General features: G+C 41.3%; 1 protein-coding gene across 9 annotated transcripts in view; it reads right to left on the reverse strand.

Moving 5' to 3' along the window:
• Positions 1-27,169, reverse strand: part of PARD3B (par-3 family cell polarity regulator beta) — a 538,356-nt gene that overhangs the window by 52,509 nt on the left and 458,678 nt on the right. The window contains exons 21-22 of one of the 9 annotated variants that reach the window (XM_080600339.1): positions 26,849-26,940; positions 1,685-23,034 (exon numbers count right to left, since the gene is read on the reverse strand). The exons of 7 other annotated variants lie outside the window; for them this stretch is intronic. In XM_080600339.1, coding sequence (XP_080456465.1) covers positions 26,895-26,940 — 46 coding nt within the window. In that variant the 3' untranslated portion in view covers positions 1,685-23,034; positions 26,849-26,894. Of the gene's footprint in view, positions 1-1,684; positions 26,941-27,169 lie in introns of those variants that run through there. One more of the 9 variants, XM_080600338.1, reaches the window with a different exon arrangement.

Genomic DNA, 27,169 nt, shown 5'->3' on the forward strand with positions numbered 1-27,169 from the left:
GCAACTGAATATGCAGGACTGGAGGTGTTTACTGGCAGCATCAGTATGTTTCCATGAAAAATCAAACAAATTACTCACCTTCCCTGGATCCCAAGCTATCCAGCCCCTCTACTCTACAAAGCCCCAGAGGTTTCAAGCTTCTCTAGCTGACTGACCAACCTCTTCCAGAGGAAGTTTTTCTCATGATCTGCCAAGACAGTGCAGAAAGCTTGCGCAAACTTTGTGGATTATTGGAAAAAAAACCAAACCCACAGTATATTCCCTTTTCCCCATTACTCTTTTCACAGATAAATGTCTTTATTCCTTGCATGGATTCTTGTCAAATAGTGGAGAACCACCTCCAGTTTGCAAGTTAAGGACTACCTAATGGGGGATATCACTTAAAACAGTGAAGTCTGCTCCACAGTTCATGAGCAATACAATACCTGCGAAATCCCCTGACTTCAATTGTGACTACAGATAAAGAGTTTAATTAGGGCTGCTAAAATACAGATAAGGCCCAAAGTGCAATGTTATCCTTGTTGCTTTGCCAACGTCATTACCCAAAGCAGCACTAGCTAAGAGAAGGAAATGCTGAAATACATGCAACATAGCAGGTTTGGTTCCAGCTGGGCTGGCTCCCTGCAGCTCTTTGCAAACAGTGTTAGCATCCGCAACCAGTGGCCTGATAGCCACATGACCCCTTCCTACCTCCAAGTATTTGGGCTGAAGAGGTTGTGTATATATGTGTATATATATATATATATATATACACACTTGTATATAAATTGGGTCTGACAGCTTATTCTTTGGCAAACCTCTGCCATGCCATATTAATAAGTACAAAACCTCCCCATGAGAATGAGTAGGAACATTTGAATGAAAGATAGCACCACATGGAAAGTTATCCATCTGGATTAGTGTGAAAACACAAGCATAATCTCTGTGGAAACAAGCAGCTCCGTGAAGCCTGATTTCCTGTGCTTCTCTCCTGTGGGTTCTCTGGTGTCCGATAATGGGACTGAGTTCACGCTGCCGCGCTTCTCCCGGGCAAGGGCATTCATCTGGACCCTTCTAATAGGTTGCTTATTTTCATGAAAATTACCTGATTTAGCATCCTTTGAACATCTAATCATCTGTCAAATCTGGTCAGAATTGGCCAGCAAGTTCAGAATCTGTGAGGAAGGTGCAGGTAACAGATCAGAAGGGGGATGATCATTGCAATGTCAGCTTCATTTTTTCAGGAAACAGTTAGAGCTCAATGGCTCATTTTTTTCTCCATCACTGTTTACAGGCACAAATGTAAAAGACATTGGCTTGTGAAAGAGCTGCATATCTAGCTTACCATGAAAGTTTTACCCACTCCTGAGTAATGCGAGATGAATACGATGCCCTGTGCAATGCTCGTGAAACAGTTCTGAATTTCAAGTTGGCTCCTGACAATTATGTGAATATATGAACCACATTCAAGCTCACCAGATGAATTCAATCAGCACTGTGCAAATATCGCATACATAATCTATTAGTTTACCCCAAAGAAACTGAAGCATTGAATTCAAACAGAATGAAGTCATCAGTAATAAAAAAAAGAAACTGATAAGGCAATATTAAAAAAAAAAACAACACAATTTTCCAAGATTTGCAGAGAAGATCATACATTGACTGTAAACTATTCTCCCATCTGCCTATAAGTACATAATTAAAAAATATTGGTTTGATCAGATAGCAGTTCTCAGACAGGGCTGGTAAATGAATACCAGTTCAAATGTTTGGGATGCATGACTATTTATACCGAAAAGGAACCTGCACTTACAGAAGAAATACAAAAACAATACTCCAATCAAAGTCAATTTATATTAAGGAGACTTATTGAAGCTTTTCCCCAGCCTAGTAAGTACAGCAGACGGATTTCTTTTACAGTAGCTTTACATTTAATGTAGTGCTCCTTCCTTTAGGAGACATAAATATTACAGTCCTCATGGTATCTACAGTATCATGCAAAACTCACTTCTCTGACATGGCTCCCTGAAGTATATGGTCTACAGAGAAGCATGCAACCACACATTTGCCATTCTCCCTAGTGTGCTTGCAGGCTCCAACAGTTAATCTGCTCATGGACTTCTCAACCACCATGAGAAAGCTGTAAGAGAAGCATCCACTCTGCATTCTGTGACTGGTTTCAGAACTATTTCCTAGAACAGTGCTATACTTAAGGAGACTAGTTCAGAAGTAGGTGATGGTGGGATGGACCCTAAAGCTTTTTGTGGAATTTTTTAACTAACACAGAGGTGTGGAAAAAAGACTTGGAGAAACTTTACAAAATGTTTGGTGAAGACTGAGATGCTGACTTCAAACAATAGTAGCAAAAACTCTTCAAACAAGCCACAAGCAAGCAATTTTAAGAGAAGTTCAATAGTTGTTTGAATAAGCTGCACATACTGCAAGGACCTTTGTTGGAAATAATAATAATAATAACAACAATAATAGCAGTTATCTTACTAGAACAATCAAAAGAGGAAAAAGCACATTCCTGCCAGCCATTCTGTAGTTTTGCCAGTTACAAGCCTTACAAACCAAAGCTTTCTTCTGGCATGAAAGAAAGAAAAAAGAAGTCTGAACATTCATCATTTCTGGGTTGCTGGGGCTGTATAACTAACTAGATTAACAACTGCCCCAAATCATGTTTTTCTGCCTTATACCCAAATATGCCTAAGTCCCAATACAGGTTCTGCTTTGACCACTGTGACTGCAAGGAGAACCGCTGCGAAACAGCCACTCAAACCATACAGCTGGCACAGGTGTCCCAAAACAAAGTGTAAACTGCACTTTGGCACAGATGTTATCTTCAAGCTATCTCTAATCTTATGTAAAACATGACCATGAAATTTCATCTCATCATCTCTGAAGAGCAAGCACCACAGCAATAACGTTTGCAATGACAGACAAGTTATTTTTTTCAAAGAATCAAAAGATTATCGTCAGTATTTAATACGTATGGCTCAGATTTTACACAATAAAATCTCCCCTCTATTCTTCCTTTGAGTAGCTCATCTGGATTTCAATCATTCAGGTTGAAAATGTCATTTTTTAAATTAGTGACTTCTTAACTGCAGCTCTCTAGATAGCACAAAATTAAAAACAAGTGTTGTACATACAGGCGAAGATGAACCACTTAAAGCTGTATATAAACATACATTTAAAGAGGCAATAAACATTTTGTTTCCAGTGGTTTTCCTAAACACATTAATATTGCACAGGCCACTTTGCCAGCCACTTACTTCAAACGCTGATTTCACCCATCTGACTGTCAGCCTTTAAACAAACTACTTGTGCTTCCAAGTGGAAAAAAAAAAAGTGTTTTTTAGTGAAATTTCCATTAACAAACAAAACTTAATTCACTGACTCAAGAGAAGGGACAATCTTCCATTCACAATTTGCTATAAACCCAAACGAGCTGTTATACACTGCAAGGAACATACTGGTCTGCACAGGTATACAATGCAAAGGAGTCCAACGGAGCATGTAAGAGAATATTTCATTCAGGATAAATTTTTCATTCTGGAGTTATAACAAATAAATATTCAAGTATGTTACTCTTTCAGTTCCAGACCTTGTCCTCCTACTCTGAAGTATTACATTGCTTGTGAAGATATTTCTGCACCTCAACAGTAAGAAGGAATGGTGGAAAGCGATAAAAAGAAAATCGATGATAAGAACATAATCCTACATTATTTCAGCTTTCATCTTTGCGAACCACTGAGAGAGAGTTTAGGAAGAAATGAACATTTGTTGTTTTCATACGCACTTGAGTGAATGAATGATACTGCAATGAAAGACTTGTCAGAAATGCCTTAGTGGCACCACTGATACTACCTTGGAGGTCTGTGAATCCCCTTTGCTGTCCAGGCAGGCCCGGCCCGGGTTTCAGCTACATGCACCCCAGCTGAGGACCTGCTTTAAGAGCTGTACCTCTCTAGCCACTGGATCCATGCAAACCATTTCACTGGTCTCTGCTATGCTTGCTTTCTTGGTCTGGGCAGGATTATACCCTGTGCACACACAATTAGGAACTTTATCAATGCAAAAGGGGCCCCAGCAGGACATCTGATTTGGAAACCTGTGCAAAGTGGCTGGAAGGAAGACTGAGCCCAGTTCCACGTACACAGGGCTGCCTCTCATAGATGGGCCGCCTTGAGAAGCAGTAGGTGGATGTGTAGATGGATATGTTGCTCTCTAACTGAAAGTATATAAATACAAAGCCAAGAATCACAAATAAACTGCAGGAAAACCAGCTACCCAGAAGAAGCTATTTACATCTGTTTGAGTTTATTTAACTTGTACACTGAAGTCCCCGAGTTTGTTTTACAGATACTCCGTATCTGCTTTATGATACTTAACAAAGTCATAACTGTCCTTCAGCATAACATATGCTGTCACCTTTCAATTCTTTAGACTAACATAAAAGCAGTACAACCACTGATGTCCAAAAGGTCAAAGACTCCTAGGGCAGCACATGACTACCATTTGTCTGAATGTAAATTGAGTCCTATTGACCCCGTAACATCACTACTGACCCCTTGACATTAGGAGCTTAGCGGAGAGAAAGACGATGATATTCTTACCGATTCATTATGAAGAAAGAAGGAGAGCGAGCCTTGCACGATATGAATTAGCAGCGTCATTAACCTTTTCTTCCCCCAAATAGCTCATAATATGTTTACAGAAGCCTCACCAGAACTATTTGAGGACTGAGACCAACAGATTTATATCACTTTCAGTTTTTCCAAACTGTTTATACAATACTTCTCAGTGGCTTGACATAAAGCATCCTTTTATGTCCTTTCAAATGACATACAACACCTTTTCCTGTTTGTCATGGCAGATGGCCTAGACATTCTGATGAGCACCATCTTTCCAGTCCAGGCCACTTTTCATCTCTTTTGCCCCCCTTTATAACCTATAGCTGTCTACAGTTGGCCAGAAATAAAGGTATAGCCTAGTTTTTTGCTTTAGGGATTAAGGCTTAACTTCACTGTAACAACACAATGGTATTTGCTACTCCAACAGAAACATGAGGAAAAAGAAAACAGGAAGAGGAAAAAAGGAAAGGGAAAAAAAAAAAAAGGAAGGGAAAAAATGGAAAGGAAAAAAAAGGAAAGAAAAACAGGAAAGGACACTTTCTTGTTAGCAGCCAGTTTGTCATCTTTACTTCACAGAAAAGATTATTTTTTTCTTTTCTACCCAGTGTATTGTGCCTCATCAAAAAAGCAATCACCAGACTTTAACTACTAATAAAAAAGACGCCTTACAGTTCAGGCTGGTTAATGACAATGCCTGCTCCTGGCATGTGACCAGTTTACTGCCGTCTTGTTGATCCGAGATGTGCACGTGTCTCAAAAGGGCTAGGAAAGCAGGGAGATTAGGGACTCGGCTGCTGACAACAACCAAACTCTCTATAAACAATACACAATGAAAATAATGAAAAACAGATTTTCCTAGTATTTTCAGTAGCCTCTAGACAATGCAACAGTTTCTGGTTTCTTCACTAAAGATGATATCAATTATCCCTTTTATCTATCATGCAGATGTCACGTGTGAGGCATAATTGAGGGCCTTCTCTCCAAGGTAATTTCTTCTGGATTTACACGGCAAAGTACTTAAATTGCCTTTTTTGGCACTTTGTATTACAACACGGCTTGGGAGGGGGTATTTTACTTCCCTGATCTAAAGCAGCTGGCATATTTACAATAGATAGGTCACATCAACACACAGAGCAGATTTTCAGCCCTCCAACTCCATTTACTGCAGCCCTAACAATTCAACAAAGCAAACGCTGAATGCTAAACTCTTGTGTGGAAATGTAGCTCTGTTCCTTAATGGCTATCACACCTGCCTGCGACTGGCAGCCAGGTTTTTTCATTTGCAGACTCTTGCTTTTTTGCACTACAGTTTATTAAACTTACTGCTAAAGCTGAAATAATAAGTACTTTACAGACTTCCAATGAATTAGCCATTCAAGAGTCCCTCTGGAATTCCCTTTAGCACACACAAAGCAAAAGCAGGAGGGAGAGAAGGTGACAATTCACCGTAGTCTTAATTTCTGCGCTCCCTTGTGAGGGAAGAGTCGAGGATCTAAGAACTTGCTCGCAGCAGATGATGCTGTCCACGTTCTAAAACGCACTTTGTTGGAAACTACAAAGCCAGGAGTAACTATCCATTTTCTCCGAGAAATTACCTCTCCAAGTTTCACACGAGACTGTATTTGGTTCTTTGTTGCACACATACAAATTTGTGCCTTTGCCAGAATGGCAGCAACTAATCCTCAATGTTGTTCAATTTTATATCTGGCCCAGGTAGAAATAAGGTACAAATCTCAGTTCAGAAGTCTCTGTGTCTGTAATCCTGTTATTGATAAAGTTTATGTTTTAAAATAAATAAATGAATTAATTTATAACACCTACAAAGTATCAGGGAAAGTCATAGCTCTCAGTCAATTCGCATCCTTACTACAAAGGTTTTTTTGTTTGTTTGTGTTTTTAATGAATGATCACCAGGAGGATAACATTAATCCAGTATTAGGACCTTTACGGGAAAAAAATACAAACGTAATTTATCTTTTTTAACTGTCAGCTGCATTTCTAAAGCTTAAAGTCTGTAGCTTCCAGCGGCCTTTTGTCTTTCTGCCATGGCAGGAATATCTTGGACAGCTGTAAGAGCTTTGTAAGCTATCTTTCTCAAAATCCATTAGCTAATTCAAGGAACCTAATTAGAGCTGCCATTTTGATGGAGCATATTGAATGTTCTGTATAAACTAGTAACACCATCAATGTTTATTAAAAATTGCAAGAACCAAAGCTCTCAGCTCTATATAAATATTAATGGACAGATACACAATACTTACTGAAATATAGATAGTGTTGCCTTCACAGAAATACACACAGGTATACTTAGAGTAACAATCCAGTGTGATGCTTTTATTCCCAAAGGCTGAAGTATGGAAGCAAAATCCAGGGACAATTTTACACAAACTGCTGAAAATTGACTGGCTTCCATTTACACTATCCTTACGCACATTAAAGGAAGCAAAGCACACTGATGATGATTCGTTTCTTGTGTTTTTCCTGAGTAGTGTGCTGACAATTTGGAGCGTATTTAGAGCTTACCTCAAGAATGCTGTCCAGCTGGAACTGTTTTATAGCTCTCTTAACCTAGCCACTCCGATCACCATACTTTGTAGACATTTACACATACTCCACTACTGCACTGTTTAAGGGCATCCAAAGATTCAAAGGGAATTTACACTGTAGAGCTAAAATTCAAGTTTTGCTGTAGACAGCAACAAAATCAGTAAAAGGAGCCAGACATCTGGAGCAATGCTCTCCTACGTTCTGCTGTGTAAAAGCCCAACTATAATGAAAAAGCAACTCTCAGACAATGATACAACACATGAAACACTGACCATTCTAAGAATATCTCAGAGATCTAATTAGGTTAGGCTGTACAAGCATATGCCTTTGGCTGCAGAAATAAAAAGTTTTTTGGCTACTTCACAGCTTCGTTTTTAACTTGATACTTCATAAATGAACTACAGAAAACCTCATATGTTACCATTTCAATTTGACGTACGCTTTCATACGCATCTAACAGCGCCTGGATTCTATTTATATGTACAACTGAATATACGTGCATAGAAAAATCATCGGATTTGCTACAGAAAGACAGCAGATGTTCTTATTAAGCCACTGGCACATGCAAGGTGAAGCATGGAAGCCTTATAAGGAAAACATTTTACGTTCTAACTACAAGCTAAAGAAAAGCAAAGATAACAAATTAAATTATTTCGCATGTATTTTACTATCCGTGAGCTTAAGGCACAGCATAACAAAAGCACTATTCAGCATGCTAGAATGACTCCTACAATACACGGAGCTTCTCACAGAGGGGAGCAGAAGCCATACGCACTCCTTGGAACACCCTAACTCCACTACAAGATCCACACTTCACTTGCTCTGAATATATACTAGCATGACACATGAAGCATTGAACAGATGTGCAAGAGGAACACTGTTAATTATATTTCTTACACTGTAGTAGTGCAAGGGGGCTAAAAATCTTGTAACAACCTTATCATGGGGACAATCCTGATGGGAAATTCGTTTTAGCTCTCTGATAGGGCAGCATTTCCAACTGATAACTGAGATCTGAGCAGTTTCACAGGAACATGCTCAAAAGTCAAAACAACAGTTACCACTAGCTTCTCTCAGGAATTATAAATGGCAAATTTAGCTTGTGGTTATTGCTCAACAGAAACCCTGCCAGATGCCGAAGCAGTTGATGGATTTTGCAAAGTTCTGCTGCCTTTGGGGCCACCCTGCCTACCCCAGCAGCACCTCCCTCCCCTCCTCGGGCACATCTCCCCCACACAGTGCAGCGTTTTTGCTCACGTTTGCGATGGCTGGGGAGCGCACATTCCCTTCAGCTAGCTTTCATCACAAGCTCCACATCAACAGAATTAAACATTTTACAAGCTGAACTGTATTTCGGAGAAATATTTCTGCACTCAAGGGCCTAAATTAGCAGTGGAACTTTATTACTTCTTATTTTGCAGCCCGTGGAAGCTCTCAGACTTCCAGACATGCACAGCTTCTCTCTCTCCTTCCTATTATGGCTGCAGCTGCACCGCGCCTCTCTGAAAGGACTCCCCCTTTTCCACTCGGAGAGGTGGGGGCAGATTTTCAGGTGTTGAAGATGGAAGGTGAAGAACTATTCCTTTTCAGTAATTGCACTGAAAAACGTTCTATTAAAACGGAAAAAAACAAAGTCATGGCATCTTCAAGCTACAGACAATCACCTCCTCGTACAGCTCACCTGGAAGAGGAAAAGCAAGCCTGCATCTCTGCATTTGGTTGGGATGTCTCAGACACCCTAAAGCAAGTGTTCTGGTTCAGGCCCATCCCTAGCCCTGCTGAATGATTCCTCTCTCTTTTCCCAAATAAAAAGGAAACACTGTCCCGCACCTTCTGATTTTCTCTATTTACATTTGCTCATATGGTTTCAACTGGTATGTTTAGATAAACAACTAACAAATCCTCACATGTGTTTTGTCTCGTTGCACTCATTCTCTGTTCTCACCCCGATGTTCTGAAGTTTTCCCTTTGTACCTTTCACTCGAGGATGCCAGTTTCCTTGGCCCCTTACCAGCTTCTCATACAAGTGCATCCCTGTCCCGTGGGCTGTTCTAGCACCTTCCCTGATGCATCTAGGTCAGCGTCTCGCCTTCCAGCACTCATTGAGCACCATCTCCCAGAAGCTTTTCACAAAGCAGTCTGCCAGTAACGATCAGGCTGCAGGTGGTTTGGGACACCCAACAACACTTCTTCCTTCCTGCATTGCTTCAATATATAACACATTAACAGAGTATATATGTTCATATATAATATGTTAACAGAGCATTAAGCTCACAGGGTCAAGCTCTCACAAGGAAAGACTTCCCTCTACTCTGAGGCACCCACTTACCGCCCACCACGCTGCCCTGATCCAGCTCCTCCCCATATACATGTCTTTTATTCTCCCCATCCCCTGGGCTGCTCCAGCTATTCCTGTCCTACCCCTCCACGGCATTTCTTAGGATTTTGCATTCACCTCAGCTTCCCCTTCCCCTCCCCAGAAGGTGGATCACAATGGCAAGGGGACACTGATCATACCCAGGTCACCTCATCGTTCTCTGCTGCGCTGGGAGCCTCCCTGGTCCCTGCAGCCAGGAGAACCTACTGCTGGAAAAGCACGTCTAGGCTCTGGCAGCTCAGGACTAGCGCTTTTGGTGAAGTCAGCAGCCAAGTTTCCATCATGTGTGTGGGAAGTACTCTAAATCTTATAATTTAGTCACATTGTCAACGTTCAAGGGGTGGCAAAAGGCACAGTCTGGTATAAGACTAGGCTGTGTTCCCTTCCTAAATATAAAGGCCCTGTTCCAGAGTATGGAAAGACTACAGCTTCTTATTGGAAGTATCATATGCTGCTTATTTTTACCTTTTCTACAGACAAACCAACCCCTTGCCTCCTCCCTCCCAGCCCCCCAAAACAGCTGTCATCATATTCCAGAGAAATTTGGCTTCAGCACACCTCCTACATAGGCATTTTCAACCCAAGTGGTTGAAGGCTGGTTATTAACAGGCGGAAACATGTTTTTCCAGTGGAAGTCAGGCCAACAGCTCCTGTGGTAAGTGGAGCAGTAGGGGTCTGTGCGACTGACCCCCAGTCCGCCCCCCAGCACTGCTTGTGCCTGGCACAGAGTCCTGCTTCCCGGTCCCGAAGGCAGCACAAAGCCGGTTTGCTCCCGAGGTGTGAGCGCTCCCAACAACCACCGCAACCACCTCCGAGGCACAGCCTGGTAAGCTCGCAGCACTCTTGCATGTGCTCCAGATTAAGCTGTAGTCAGCTTAATGAGAGACTTAATTGATGAGTGCTACTTCCTTCACTTGTCCATTAAGATAAGTACAGCACATGGACATTTCAACCCATCAAAGACGAGAAAATGCATTAATTTTGGTTTTCTTGGAGCTGTTAATAAATCTGACACTGTCTGGCAGTTTTCTTCATTTCCTACCATTTGACAGATACTGTGATCGCAAGTTACAGAAGATGTTTTTCCTCTGAAATTATCACTCTGGTAATACAAGACAGAAGGAAACTTTATCAAGATACCAAGAAGCTGGGTATCATTTTTATTTTTAACTTTCTGTGACTAGTTTGTGAGTATCTCTGTGTGATCAAAAAATAAAATCCATCTAGTGCTATTAAAAATATGTAGACACACATTACAGATGACTGCATTACGGCAAAGAATCACACTGTGTATTTATTAGCAAAAGTTAGTATTCCTCTCGTACAATCAGCCTGGCTCTACTGAGATCTCTCTACTGTAGAAACTCCTGCAACTGTTTTCTTCCTCTTTTTCTCTCTCAAATTGACATTTGTATGGAATCAAGAAAAATCTTCCTTAATAATTTTTCATTACTAATGGATTTTTTTTGGTATGTGTATTTGGGAGGAGGGAAGGCAAAGGGCAGGAAAAAGCAGCTTTAAGTGCTCTGCAAATGATCCTCCCGAATCTGGGCCTCATAAATCCTATCAAATGTTATATTTCATCAATAGACTGCAAAAGCTTTTTCTCTGCAATGATGAAGCCTGGCTTTAAAATTTATGGTTTCATTTTAGAAATGGACTATAAAAAGAGTCTGACTTAGCTGTCTATCAACCACAGCTGACATTAGCAAGTTAGGTGTGGACTTTCAAAGTGTTATATGTATTTTTTATTTATATAGATGCACGTACATACATATAGAGAAATATGAGGACATATGGGCTTGCGCATGCTAAATACACAGCCTTTTTTGTCTTTAAAAAACATTTTCTTCCAATGCAAGAGGTATTCAGCAGATTAGATTGCAAAGTGATAAAAGTCTCCAGACCAGAGCTGGCTCAAAGATCTGCAGCAACACCAGCAAATTGCATTTTGCTGCTCAAATGATGGAGGATAAAGTAGTTTATTTTGTTCTCATTCGTGGGGTGGTAAAATGCAATTCAGCAACGATAGAGCAAGTTTCAGGGGGAGGCAGCGGAGCTTTCAGGAGACTGGGGTGAGGGAAAAGGGAAGATGGCAGAAAAGAACTGGAAGTTTTAGGGTTGTGAGAGACAATTAGTAAAGGCCCGCGACTGGGGAGGGAGGGGGCGCAGAGCTGCTGCACCTCTCGTGCACGGGGATGGAGGCAGACGGGCTCCCTGACCTCTGTGCAACTCTCTGCCCCTGCTCTCTGCTACAAGCCCCAGAAGCAAGCCTGGCCCCCGAGAGCCGCTCCTGTCTGCTCTCCTGTGCTGCTGGGGCGAAGGAGAGAGCCGAGAACATGGAGCCTGTCCCTATCACTGCCACCACTGATGGAGCCACGTGGGTGCAACAGCTGTCCCTTACAAGCACTAGAGCATCCTCTGGCAGTGACAGCAGCAGCTTCCTCAGAGGGGAGGAGGAGACAGCCGGTGCATGCTGCCGCAGCACCCGCTCCTCCTCTCCTCCGTTGCCACCAAAGCTGGAGGTCTGCAGCCAGCGGCTACTGTGTAGTTCCCTCTATGCTTAAGTAAGCCTCCACGGTAACATTTCTCACGGAAGCATTGCTGTTATCCCAGCTCCTCCTGCCAGAATGCTTGAAAAAATAAACCACGTTGAAAGCGAAAAACAGATAAATGAAGTAGAATAGCTGCAGCTGAGAACGTGAGGCTCCGCTCTGAACGCAGGGGAGCCCATCTCTCCATCCGCTGCAGAAGAACCTAGTTTCCTAAGTCAGACAATTAATGATGGATTATGTGAATACAGCAAATCAGATCATGCTGCTGAAGCATTACAAGAACCAAACGGAAGAGCAGTTAATCTAAATCTCATGTGGGATGGTTACTATTGCATATTGCCATCCTTGCTGCCGGGCCCAGCTGTAACGTCAGTTTTGGTGGCAACTCATAGAAAAAGCCAGAGGTCCTGTTCCTCATTATAAAACGAGGAGGAATCTCACCCTGGGGAACAAGGCCCAGGCTGACAAGTGAATACTGAAGCAAAGGTCTGGGAGAGGAGGGGGAAGGGACAGTGGTTACTGGTAAACGCTTTCTGAGTCAAGAGTAAGGAAACAAAGCTCTTCTTCCACTGCTTCTCTTCTGTAACATGATCAATACAGGAAAAAAACCCCTCGTGGATACTGAGGACGCGGCCTGGGGTCACCCCTGCAATAAGCTCTCAGGGGGTCCTGGCAAAGGTTCCTCTCACTGGGGAGGTGCTGCAGGGCCAGGCAGGGCCGGACCCTGCCTGCAGCTCCTGCTTTGGGTACGCCGGGAGCCCGCTGCTCACCATGGTTAGCGACGGAGAGCGTTAGCAAGGGATACTCCTTTGTTTGGTGCCATCAACCAGGGGAGCATGTACAGAAAACGCCATCCATCCACATTCTGCAATTCAATTCCTGTTCTGGTTCTGGCGCTGTTTCCACTGTCAGTATACAAAACACTGCATCCACAACAACTTATGGAAATGAGAGGAGCTGAAGCTGCCTGTATTTTCACCAAAGGATATTTGTAATTATGAAGGGAAACCTTATTGCACCTTGATCTACAGACAACACGTCTCTGGAATTCTACATTTTTTACTGGAAGGGGACACACTAGCAGTATCACATTATCTGAACAGAAGTAACTTATAAAAATGAAGAGACTAAAATAAAATCTTGAAATGTTTCAGATTCATATAGGTTAACTCAATTTATCAATCAAAATCAGGACACTAAAACAATGACATGACAGTGTTTTCAAACACAAACACACACACCCTACAGCAGATCAAGAGTAATTCTAGCTGTGTACTTTCTTCTACAGTTTTTCCCTGTAATGTTTCTCTTTGAAGGTTTCAAAATAATCAAACAATTCAGCTTTCCCTAGAACTCTTGGACTTTTTCAAACCTGAATTAACTCTCCTCTACACAAACCTTCTGCAAAGAAGCTCCTGGCACTGTTCATATTTTTAAAATCTTCTTCCTACCATTTCTTAATTTCTTCCCGTTTAAAAATCTTTTCATTTGATTCTTTTCCCCCAAGGTGGATTGTTTTTTTTTGGTAATTCTTTTTGTTTTCCTTGCCCTTTTCTTTTTTGTTTCTTCCTTAAGACTTATCTCCAGCCTTTTTTTTTTTTCTTTTCGTATTTTCCTTGAGCTCTTATGAAACCCTGACCTGTTTACTGAAAAAAAAAACCCACAAAAAAACAGAGCTCAAGGGTTAATGTTTTACCCCTTACTCACCATCCTGTATCTGGCTGCAGTCAACAGCAACCAAAATTCATCATCATCAATGGATTTTCACTGACATGCACTGTATTTGCTCACATAATGGCCCCATATATTGCCTTTGAAACGAGGGCGTGACCATTCTGAGATATATTCCCAGGAGTCAGTAATTGGCATTGCTGCAGGACATGTTTGCATAGTGTTTTGAAGGCAGACCTGCAGAAAAGCAGGCTTTGAAGTTCTTTTGGATGGTACTGTGCTCTCAGCAGGACACATCAACATTAACCTAAGCACATCCTCTTTGGATCGGAGCAGGCCATTAGCTAGCTGGTTTGGAGCACGGGGGGAAACAGGCATATGTCTGCCTCTAAAAGGTCAGGCAAACACATGAGGGTACAAAATCTGCAAAATCTTCCCAAAATCTGCAGTGAGCTCCAGGCTAAATGCTGTAGGCTGGAGTGGCCTCGCTCCAGCTTCTGACAGGCATCCTCCTTATCTCCGCATAGTTTTGGGATGGCCTCAAATCTGTCAAGACCACCTTTGGAGTACTTGCGGACAAAGCACCCCTGCAATGCCCCTGTCAGAGACAGGGCTCTCCGTGCAACAGGCCCTGCACAGATGCAAAATAAAAGGAGAGCCCTGTTCCCACACACAGAGGAATTATTGGAAACAGTAAAGGCAGGTGGGGGAACACAAGACAATATGGAAACAACACTGGTCAGCAAGATGCCTGACAGTGATACTTAGTATTTGAGGAAGGTGGTAGATATATCACACCCATACAGGCTGCAAAGACAATTTTCGTTTTTGAGTCTCGCTTCTGTAAGAAGTCACTATAAACAGTATACTAGCATTTTGATTTAAAAGAACTAACAACTTGACAGAGCTACCATACAAACACACAAAGCAACTTCGGTGCCGGGTAACTAAAAGAAGTGTATGCAGAATACCTGTGAGAATGCAGCCTCCAAAGTTGCTATTTCCAGCAAAGGAAAAATGTCCATCCACTTCTCTAGTCCATAGCTTTATAAGCATGTCACCTGAGCCCAGAAGTGGATCACAGCTGCTATTCCTGGAGCAAGGAGGGAGCAAGGAGGATATCTTGTACCCAGCCCAGCTCTGTATACCTGTCCCACCTGCAGAGAGGAACGCAAGCTGGCCCACCAAAATTTGGAAGCAGAAGGAGGAGAGATTGCTTTTATCTGCTGTTATTTTTCCTGCGCTGGCCATGGTTTGCAATCCCCATGGAGGCGCATTATCACTGACATAACCACAGTGACCGTAAGATTTTTCTTTCCCTCATTTTTCTACATTTAAGCATACTCTCCATTACTATCAAAATTACCCTTTTTTCCATCTAATTCACTGCTCCCCATGGGATAGCAATTAAAATTGATTCATGAATACAATACATTTGCAGGGAAAAGCAGAACAGAGGAAGCTGCTCGCCATCACGTCCCTCGCCAGGAGAGGCTTTGAGGCCTACCCCGAGCAAGGCCCCCTCAGATCTGCTGGCACACAGCTTAGAAACCAGAATGTGGTTTCCAACCTCTATCTCGCTTCAGTACGGAAGATATGGTCCTTAAAACAGGCACTGGGCTTTGACCAGCTGTATTTGGGCTCTACCTTTTAGTTTTGTGTTTCTGTAGATCCCACTTTGCAACAGGAAACTTCTCTCCCTCCAGTCCTGCTCCTCAACACCCCCTGCTGCAGGAGAGAAGGCACCTGCAGGACTCGGGCAGATGGAGAAAATGCAAGGCCCTCAGTCTCCGTGTTTCACTCCCAAGTATATGTCTGGATTTGACAAAGTCATGCCTATCAGACAGATCAGCAGATAGTCTATCTATGTTGTGGTTGCAGGATTAGGTGGGAAGAGCACTTTTTCAACTTGTGCTTTACCACAATGAAAAGAGAGGCGCAAGCCATTCAGTGCTGCTGTGGAGACACCAAAAAAGGACAACTCATCACGCTAACCAAATTCTTCCCCCTTAATCTTGGTGCAGGACCAGTCTACTTTGTAACCTTGAGAGGTAAATAAATTAAGTCTTAAATTATTGCTATTTAACTGCATATTCCAATAGTATAAACCTCTGAGAATACAACTGAGGCCAGGGTGCAAATTTCTTTTGTGAAAATCCGTCATGCTTCAGGACAAACAATGTTATAAGAACAGAAAGAATAATATTATTCTTCTACCTCTAAGCTGTTGTCATCTATGATGGCATAGCTGGGTCTTCCAGCCAACCCCATCAGAGGGCCACACTGGCCACCAGCAGAACAGCAGTCTGGAAAACAGCACGCTACAGCCCTGCCTCAGCATTCTGGCTGCAATACACTCTGAGGCAGCAGCTCTGTACTCAGTCAGAGATATTCCCACTGCACTTGCTGAAGAATTTCTGAAATTTATGAAGAGATTAGAGCCAAACTTCTGGTCCCACAGAGGTCAGGGAAAATAACAGAACAATGGTTAGTAGCTTTTAAATGTTAATCATGACTATTTCACACTAAAACCTCACTATACTAAAAACACAACCCCTACCAACACCAGCTCATAGTATGAAAATCTTCTTAAAAATAGCCTAAAAGGATTTTCTCCTAAGGTGTAGGTAAGTTCAGCTGCAGAGGATTCTAGCACCTAGATACAATTTTCTGTTTCATGGAGGCTGTGCAACCATTCCTCCTCTTACATACAACTGTGCATATCAGTGTGTTAGTGATGCTTTTGCAAAGAGGGTTTGACAACAATAGAGAGTCCCCAGCCTGCTAAATAAGAAGTGACAACTCCATTTGAAAGCTGTCTCTGGATGTGTTTTATGTGCAGAAATTATCTGTGACAGTTCAGATCAAAATAGAGTTTTCATTTCATGTGGGAGGTAAATGGACGATAGAATAGGTTACTTTAAATGCTGTAGTCTAGTCCAATTAATGTTTCAGACTTTTTTTTGTATGGATTTCTTCTGTATTCTATGCTCTAAACTTTGGGGTAAAAAAAATGTAAAACTCATTTTGTCAATAGCATGATGCAAAAACCAGGCTAAAAGGTAATAAAAGCGGTTAACAAAAACAGTCATGCAGAAGTATGGCAAAAAAGCTCAAGTTACAGTAATCTGGCTGTGAAACTAATAAGTATAAAACAGAAAAGAAAACATCACTTCATCATTCTTTCGGGGAGAACCAGGCATGGGAATCAGTTCTGACTTCCCACCTCAATCAACTGAAATGTTGCCACTTTGATGGAAAGAGGACTTGCACATCAGTCTTCTTTCTGAACAGCAGATGCAAATCCACATGCTATCTTTTGCTTTTCAGATAGTGAAACATAAATTTACAATTTCTAGCTTATGTAACAGTGACAATGACACAATTTGTACTTTTAAAAAATGTCAAATCAAAAATATTACTTTGGCCTCTAAGACAAGGTTGCAGATTTTCATGTTTTCCAGAACATCATACCTGCTGATTTTTTCAAAGATATGCCCCATTAAGTACCAGGCATGGTATCTTACTGGAAATAAGACAGGATACGATAGAAAAGCATTAATGATTTAATCTGTTCTTGTATCCCTTTTATGTATTGTGGCAACTGCTGCTATCCTATCATATACAGTGACTACCACGTGTTACTTCCAACAGTTATAGCAATGAAGCGTGTACCACCAAATTTATGTAGGTATGTATGTAAATGCAGAAGCAGTCACATTTCTTCCCAGTAAGCACAAATTCACATTTGTTACCTATAAACCGATCAGTTGTCTCCTGACAACTGATAAAGAGACACTTTTACTAGTGGAGTGGTCGTGATCCTCTACTGTAACTTGAGCACAATCACGGTTCTGGTCTAAAAGTGGAAGGGAACTGCGCTGACTTAGGGCTCAGAGCCTCCTAGACATCTTTCAAAGTTGATGGGGAAAACAGTAGTTCATACAGTGCTTTTCAGATGTAAGCAATAAGTATTACTAGCAGAAAAGCTACAGACCCACGAGAGTGAGTGACTTCTTCCTAAACAAGGGCTCACAAACCTTACATAATCCCTTTTATGTCACACACTAAACAATGCATATTTTGAAACTTTTCTGCGAAACAGCATTTTTCTTGGCATGATTTTCAATTTCCACCCACTTGTAAGAGCAGGTGTCTAAATGTATCATCTCTCAACTCCAGAAATAAAGAAAACACTTAGAAAGCATATTAAAATCATTTTCTTAAATTCAGGGGACAGTAATTTGAGGTTCCATGGGCATTACAGAAAAGCAGATCTCTGCTACAAATGCACTGCACTACTAAAAACATGAACAGAGACAAAGCATTCAGAAGATATTAGACCTCAGTATTTTTACTGGCCAAAACCTGAATACTGGCAATCTTATTCCTCAGAGGCAGGTTTTAACACAAAAGGGAAATTAACATGTATCTATGCACTGCGGTCTTTAAAAGAAAAACACCAGAACAATGAAGCTGCTCAGCCGTTTGATGTATTTGCCATAGCTAATAGTAATGAGATAGTGGGCAGAGTGCAGATAAAAGGCTAAAAGGTATGAAGGAATACTGTTAATCATTTCCGAAGCCACACAGACATGTAAAAAATACCAGTATTTAGGCTAATGAGTGTAAATTTGGAGAGGAATACTCGAGCACTTATCATATTTAGATTGATAATCTATTTGCAGCAATGCTCAAAGACAGAGAGTTAGACTTCTGCCTGTTCAGTTCTGGAGCCAGAACATGTCACTAAGTGCAAGAGACTTTTCAAGCTCTGTAGCAAAGAGGTCAAAGTATCAACACTGATGCAGACAGTGGTATTTACAGAGAAAAGGAGGAAAAGATCAATCCCTTCCCCCCAGTCCCCTTTACATCAGCCACTGCTTTAACATGGCCATTGTACATGGCAGCACCAAATAACCGCCTCCTGCTTTTTTTCAAATGAGGGACAGCAGAAAATGTCAAAGGAAGAAAATAGCACCTTATTCAGGTGAAGGACTGCAGACTGTTTGCTTGTAATTTGTGTACTAACAATCCATAACAATTAGGAACAGGTTTATTGCTGCTTTGCTGCTGCTCCCTAATGCTCCTCCACCAGCTCACAGTCCGCTGTCGTGCTGGAAGTGCCGGCTGACCTGCGAAGCAGAGACGAGCTGCAGAAGGCCTCCTCTATCATTACCTGAGAGCAGCGCTGAAGCAATCCAGGTCCCCTGGTTAGCAGCGCACTTAGGGCACGCAAGTGCTCAATTAAAGCAGTCTTTCAGCCAATTTAGCATTATGTCAACTCTGACACAGAAGATAGCTGCACCCTCCTTCCCCCCGACAGAACACGCTTTAACCTGTGTGCATCCCTCTGAAGGTGCATTGTTGCTTACTTTTCAACTGCCAGACTGTGCACAGCACTTCCACTGGAAACATGTCCCGTGCTTTAACTTATAGACTGGTCTCACAATAATTGTTTTCCATGCATTTTATGTAAATACCATAATGATCGTTTGCAGTTGATTCCCATTTACAAGGTAATAACCATATCCAGGACTAAGTAGACATCAAAGCCTAAGGGCAGAAGTGTTTACAACAGATAAACTCCAGAGCTGAAGGACGTATTCTAGTTAATAGTGGTTTCAGAAGAAATGCCCCTAAGATACTATTAGGCAGAAAAAAAATATTTAAGATTAAAATTTTAAGTGAGTGAAGAAATTAAACCATAAATATGGGTCATCAGAGACTGAACGATAAGATGTTGTTTGAAATGTTAGAACACTATCTGACGCTTGCTTGTTTCTCCTCACTACTGCCGAATCACTGGAGGGAAGGGGCTAGCGATCTCCCACAGAGTAGATTTGGAGGAGTACGACATCGATGCAATGTCACACTGACTGACTGCCACTGAAGGAACTGGAACAAGAAGGGGGGAAAACAAATTAAGAGGACATTTATTGCTTTACAAGTATGTTCAAGCTATTCAATTTTTAGCACTTTCTAAAGGTATTTCACACTCAATCCTCTTACATCATCATCTTTATCGTGTTTTTTTTTTTTCTTTTTCTCTCCTTCAGCTTGATTTGATAAAAAAAAAATAAATTAAGGCAGCTACCTGTTTTGCAGGCAACTGAAGAGTATAAAATCTTTCATGCAATTGCTCTCCACTGCTTTTTAAAAAAATGGCCTCCAGGCATCAAGGACAAGGTAGTGATAACAAGAGATAACTGGTATGGTTATCTGAAGCAACATCATTTTCTCATGTTCCTTTGTCCTAATGAAAGACCTCACTTTCCCTCAGATGCAGGCCACAATCCAGTTGAAGACAAGTTACTTGTTTCATTTTCTATGACAGTCTAACACCGCTCTCCACAAAATAGTCACAATTCTCTTAGACCACCCCAGAATCAATACAGATACCTTGATCAATGTCAACAAATGATCTGTAGCTGCATGGCCTGCCAGAGAGACTGTTCCTCAGCCACTCTACGTGTGAACTCCATATGGTGCCAGGGCTCCTTTCAGGGATGTAAGGACAGTCAGACAGTCACAGAGGTGCAGAGTATGTACCATCCTAACTACATCAGAAGGCTTGAGCTGACAAACAAACTATTTCTTGGCTTGCTCTGACCCCTCGGTCACCGTCTCCACCACTGGACTTGTTTGTGATCACGTATTGAAAAATAGCACTTTTTAGAGATTGTCATCGACTGTATGCTTTGCACAGCTGTCAGACAGTAATCACAATTATTCTCTTTTTATTCTGCATCCAGTTGCCTATTAAGCCATTTCCATCACATCTCTTCAGTTCTCTCAATACTTTTGCTAGCACAATATTGAGGGATTTTCAGCTTTTCAGATAACATCAATTCTTAGTTTTCTGCTGACCAAAAGGCAGTTCATGCTTCTGTCTGTACTTGCTTCCAGCAACGCTGCTTACTAGGTCCTTGGGAAACCTTTCACCAGTAGCATCTTGACACAAGCAAGGTGCAAGGTCCTGAACTCTGTTTAGGAACAGCTGGTTTATTCTGCTATTAGATCCTCAAACCTCCCACAAGTAGGTTCCCATTGACTCATTCTGAGGTCAGATCCACGGCTCTGTTACACCTTTTATAACTTAAGTTGAGAGCTAAGTCACTTCATTGAAACAAAAGGATTAAGATTAGTAGAAAAATCTTAAAGATCTGCCAGTATAAACTCTAACTAAACTGGGACTGCAGGAAAATCAAAGTATAAATATTCTGCTCAGAAAATGTCAAGAATTCCCTACAATTTTTATGGACGCTTACAGACCACTACAGTTTCCACTGTAAGGCTTCCCTTACAGAGTCGAGCTGTGTGAACACCATACAGATCTAAGCACTATGCCTGGACATGAGCAGTCATGCTGGAAAGCCCCCAAATTACTGCACTGTTCCTGGTGGCTATTTAACCTGGCAATGCTGGTGGGTCTGTGGCGTCCCCCATGGTTCCATGGTTCCCTCTGCTGCAGTCATCTGAATAAGTGTAGGAGTTTTTTTTTTGTTGTTGTTGTTTGTGTTGTTTTTTTTCTGAAGAAAAATGAGGAGAAAACCTATTATTGACTGCTTACTTTCAGAAAATATGAGAACTTGTGGGATGTCACCTGAAGACTCTCAGGACTCTTCTACCTCCAAGAAAAGACATAATATGCACAGACTAAATCCCATACCCTCATCTACTGATCAGTTTTACTAGACAAAGACTATCACTGCAGTGAAAGGAAGAATCTTTTTCTTTCACTTTGCACATTTCTTTCTACATTTGAGTAGGAGCTCAAAAAATACCTTAGGAGAGGATTTTTTTGAAACTCACAGTTCTGGACAGAGTACAAGTTCCCTGAGGTCAGAAATGTAAATTCACCTCACACCAGGCTACACAGCAAAGCTTGCACAAGGCTAAGTCATCAGGGCTTTCTCTGGAAATTGCTCTTGCTTATCCAGAAGCTAGAAGATGGTAAGCCAAAACGACTATGTCAGGAAGCTAGGGGAAAACCAGGAGAGAGTTAACAAAAGGAGTTGGGAACCGGGCTGAGAAGGGGAAAACATAAGAAAAACAGTTTCTTGGATCACAATGTGTTGGAAGAACAAGCCTCCGAATAGTGAGCAACATACGGACCTTCTGCTTGTTGTTTCTCTTCAGTCAGGGAAACGGGACTACGTTAACATTCATCATTTAACCCGAGTTGCAGTACAGAATAAACCTGACTGAAAACATACTTTTTTTTTTTTTTTTCCCTTAGCTGAAGCAACTCTGCAAGGCTAATGATGGGTCTGAGGAGACTCATTCTGACAGAAAACAACCTGGAGCAATGAAAAGCTGGGCACTTTGAAAACCCCAAAGTGTATGAAGTAGAACAGGCTATTTGGAGAGTAGTGGGAAAATAGAACCACATCACATTTAACCATGTCCCTTTAACTTTAATTAAAATAAGATTTAGCAATTCTATTTAGGATTACCGAAATCCCAGAGGATTTTGCATTTCACTGCCTATACTGCTACCAGACAACCATTAACTAGGAGGAAAACAGAGCACACAATGTTACATCCATCTATCTATACAGCATATCCAGTAGGGTAGGTTTCCTTGTTCAAGAAAAATATCCTAGTTACACTTCTTGCCTGCTAAATGGAAATACCACATGCCATTAAGGTTTGCACTTTAAGTATGCAAGTGACTGGCCTATAAACAAGATTTTAACAGCTTCTCTTTTGAACAACTCTGACTGTTTAATTAATCTTCAGCCATTAACCATTCATTTAAAATGCCACTTACGAAATCTTAATTTTGCACATTATCAGCTGGTTCACAAATAGCTATCTACGAGCAGAAGTGTAATGATCTTCCTCACTGTTCCTTGGAGCTTACCAACCTCATAGTCAATTCTGGCTTCTTCATTAACAAGACACATATTAGCATTTAAAATTAAATGGCATTTTGTTAAAAAAAAAAAAAAAAAGGGCACAGAGAAAAGTTAATACGTACACACATTATTCTACTGCTGATTAAAGGAGCAAGTATGAGCTTTTGGTCAAACAACATCCTGCATGACGCAGAATTTAGCATCTCTTGCTCACACGAGGAAATACGCTATGGCAGGAACACGTGCAAGGCCATATGATTTCATTCCAGCTGTATGGACGATCTCATTTTGCCTTTATTTGTACATTGAAGAGGCTGAAAACACCATCTGCATTTCACTCTGTATCCTCTGGTATGGTCTCATCTTCCAGTAACAGACCTGCTCTTTCTCCAGGGACCTATCTTTTGCATTTGCATCCAAACAACAGAAAGAATGGGACATTACCAACAAATAGGCAGAATTAATGTAAAATAATTCCATGCAATAATATATCACATAAGAAAAGACAGGGCTGAAGGGGAAAAAAACCTGAATGCATATGAATGCTTAACACAGCTGCCAAAGCTCAGGCTCACCAGCATCTGCAGCAGGAGTCACAAGGGAGTTGTGGGAGTGCAGTATATAAAATTTTACACATCTGTCAATAAGTGAGGTGATCCAAATGCAAACCCTAGCAGGCAGGATGCATGTAGGCAGATTTGTGACTATTCCTGACAGAATTTATTTCTGCTGAAGAATGCATGGCCTCGAACAACCATGCACACGTTACACGGCAGTAGCAGCTCTGCTCTGGTTCAAGTTTGACAATGTCCTTCTGTTTAGACGTGCTTTAAAACACCCAGGGTCACCTGATTTCTGCGAAATCTGGGGTGTCCACAAGAAGTGAACAACAGGGCTGGGGTCCCAACATTGGAAGGATCTGGGTGAGGGATCTGTCCTGGGAAAGAGCACTTTGAACTCTACCTGGACTGTAGTTTTTCTTGAATGCTACCAATACATTCAGAGTCTCATTCCATTTCTGTTCCTTTACAATACAGACTCATTTCATTTCTATCTTGCCTCCACAACATCCCCCTTAAAGAGTAGCCATTCCTGAGTAAAAGACCACCCACCCCTCTAGCAGTGAATCGCTTTTTCTATTCAGTGATAAAAGGTGTTGTAGATGGACATTAGGCATTGACCATTGTGCACTGTACTGACAAAAAAACCCTTCAGTGTCAGGCTGAGGGCCAAGTGACATACCTGGACAACCCTAACTCACCCTTTTGGAGCAAAGCCTTTTGTGTGCAGCTCTGGGTTCCTAAGGCCTTGCTTTGAACAGGACAGGAGCTACCTACACCTGCCCAAAAGACGAGCATTTAGCCTGCTTTTTAGAACAAAAATTCTCCATTTGTTGTATTTCAAAACTGTGGATCCTTTTCACTTTCCTCTCAAGTTTACACACAGCTTACGATTACCATTTAGTTTCTCAGGATACACACATCACTATTTGTCTTTGATCCTCTCCACGGGAGGGCAGACTGCTCAGTGTGTCTTGCCTCTCCCCCATGCCTCCGACCGGTTCTGAGGGTGGGATGTGAGGGGCACAGGTTGGGTTGTGCAGAGGGATAGTTTTCCTCATTTACAACTTTGCATTTTGCTAGATTGAATGTGCTGGAAGAGTGCAAGTTCTCCATGAGGAAATTTTAAATCTGAAATAAGGAAGATCCATTTTTTGATTAATTAATTAACATTGTACAATCTTCCATAGTGAGATAAGATCTTCCACATAATATCTTCTACAGTGGGACCCAACATAGCATCTCCAAAAACAGAGAGCTGGAACAGACTAGGGCTTTGGACTCTACTCCTATGCAATAAAACAGTGATTTCTTTCTTTCTTTTTTTTTTTTTTTTTAAATCTGCAACAAGATACAGCTCTGTATTCTTGCTAAACAAAGGAAAACTGTATTCGTTTTTGTCAGACCAGCACTTTGAAATTCCCCAAGATAAGACACATAAATAAATGAAGAATTATACTTGGCAAAGAGTTTGGCATCAGACTTTAAATGTTTCATAGTTCTGGGCTGAGCAAATAATTTGAGCATGTCTCTAGAACCTTTCAGGAGATGTGCTCAGAGTGTTTGGATAAACTTGACAGCACCATGTTCGAGGGAGGAAAAAGGAGGAAATTGCTTATTCAAAACGTGAGAAAGGGTTACAACATGTGACATGCCTGACATTTAAGTGATAAAAGTGTTTTACATATGCTCTTTTGGCTTTGGTCTGACACCTAGGCTCTGCCATGGTGCAACTTAGCACTGTCATGGTACAGCCTTGATAACTAAACTCAGAAATGTGACTTACCACTCTTTTCGGGAACATATGGGCCACAGACCGCAAAGCCTCTGCTGCAGGCTGAGGAAACGTACAGCGTCTCCAGCAGAGACCCACGAGTTCCCCAGCTGCACAAGGTGCCTGCGCAGGCTGCGCCATCCTCTAGGATGGCATTTGCATTACAGAAAATTGTGTCTAATTACAAACAAACAGAAAAATGCTTGATTTACAATGAAATGTGTGATTTTGCTAGCTTTCTTTTTAACTGTCTTTAACTTAACATTCACAGAATACACTGATCATGCTAATGCTTTCGCTATATTCATTAATAAGGACAATTTACATTTGCATAGCACCTCTCTGAGTTAAGAATCCCAAAGCTTTCAGTAAAATATACACAAAAATTAAATCTATTTCACTGAATATAGTCATCGTTGGAATAAAAATCAACAATTGTGAAGCAGTGCAGAAGAACGTTACACAACAGTTGAAAATAACACAAAGCAAACCCCTCAAAATAAACCAAGGCAAAAAAAATCCCTGAGATGCCAGATGCAATTGTAGGTAAAGGGACGTTAGTATGCAAAGAGCAGTGTGAACCAGGTCTGCGTGTGCCCTATGCAGCAGTGCTTAGAGGCAGCAGACATACTTCAGAGTGATTAAAGGAACATTCTTCATACACTAGCAGGCTTTTGTTTTCTGCAATAGTGGGATCTCTGTGGGAGATTCTCAGTTTAAACTGGGAATCTACTGAGAAGAATAAACTGGGGACACTCGATGGACTTGTGATGAGAAAAGGGAAGGTGGGTAAGTATGTGAATGGTGAACGGCACATATCTGACCACAAAGCTTCTTTCTTTACAAATGGCCTCCAATTCTACAAGCCATTTATTATGCTAATGCATTCTTCTGCAAAAATAAAATAAAAGTGAACTTACCATTTCAAATAATGAGTTTTAATTCTCTGTCATAATGACGCATAACGAATTTCCAGACCAAAATGCATAACGTATTCTCTCTGTGTTCCAATCCCCCTTCTACCCCAAGCTGCATTTACTCTAGTCACTGATCAAATCTCCACACACTACATTACAAGTGGAGAGTCAGAGGCAGGAGAAAAAGCCATCCATCTACAGTAAAATTAATAGCAAAACTTTGAGAGAGCATGCATGCGTTAGCAGGACCAAAACATGAACTATTACATGACAAATGCACTGATAAATGTCCAACCCTGCAAATGCAAAATAACTTTGGTTTGGTTAATAAGCATCCATTATAACCCTTTCCCATCATTCTGAGGCAGACAAGGCAGTTTTCATACTTGACCCTTGAAAGCAGATTTGTTTTTGTAATTAACATGTTACCCAGAGATCTTTCTTTCCACATCTCTTTTCTCCTTTCAATACTCTCCCTCTAGCACAGAAAGATTTCCTTGCGTGTAGTTGCCACTACATTCAACAACTGCTGGCTGAGACCTCACAACACACTGCATAAATTCACATCAAATTATTCAGGTTTGGCACATTTCTGTTGGTGAGTAACAACAACCTTTTTGTCTCTGAGACAAAGGAAATAAAGATTTAAAAAAAGAACAAAGGCAGCCTAATAAGAATCCCATATTTCCTAATCTGGCTAAACACTATCTACAAGCCTCAGAAATTCAACAAAGCAAAGTTGTTGTGGACTGTTTGTCTTTCAGTACAGAACCAAAACAGATAGAACAGCCTTTCAGCATGACTTCTGATCATAGGTCAGATATTATGTAACTTTTTTTTTTCTTGTTTAGTTTTTCACTGAATTATCATGGTAGGACATGTAATTACAGATAAATACACAGTAAAATCCAGGATCCCAATACTGAATCCAGACTTGGTTGGGATTGCGATCATGTCCACATACCAAGTCAAGAGTTCATTCAGTGTAGTTAAAGCCACAAGGTAAGCAATCAAACAAAAGAGGCCAGAGGGAGAGACTTGGGCATTTCTTCATGGCTGCATGGAAAAACAATGTATAAACCACACTTCAAAACTGATGACATGTTTAAAATGTTAAGCTATAAAGTCTCTGTTAAAACTGATATTATGAAGCAACCTTTATGACAGTGTCTTGCTCCCATGCTGAGTTACATCTGTATATACTTATTTTTAAAAAATCTGTGAATCTGAATTTGGACTCCCTCCTGATGGTAATTCTCAGCTCTGGGTTTCCGAGTTAGCGTGA

The sequence above is a fragment of the Anser brachyrhynchus genome (assembly GCF_964034855.1).
Source record: "Anser brachyrhynchus genome assembly, chromosome: 7".
In the NCBI taxonomy this organism is placed as follows: Eukaryota; Metazoa; Chordata; class Aves; order Anseriformes; family Anatidae; genus Anser; species Anser brachyrhynchus.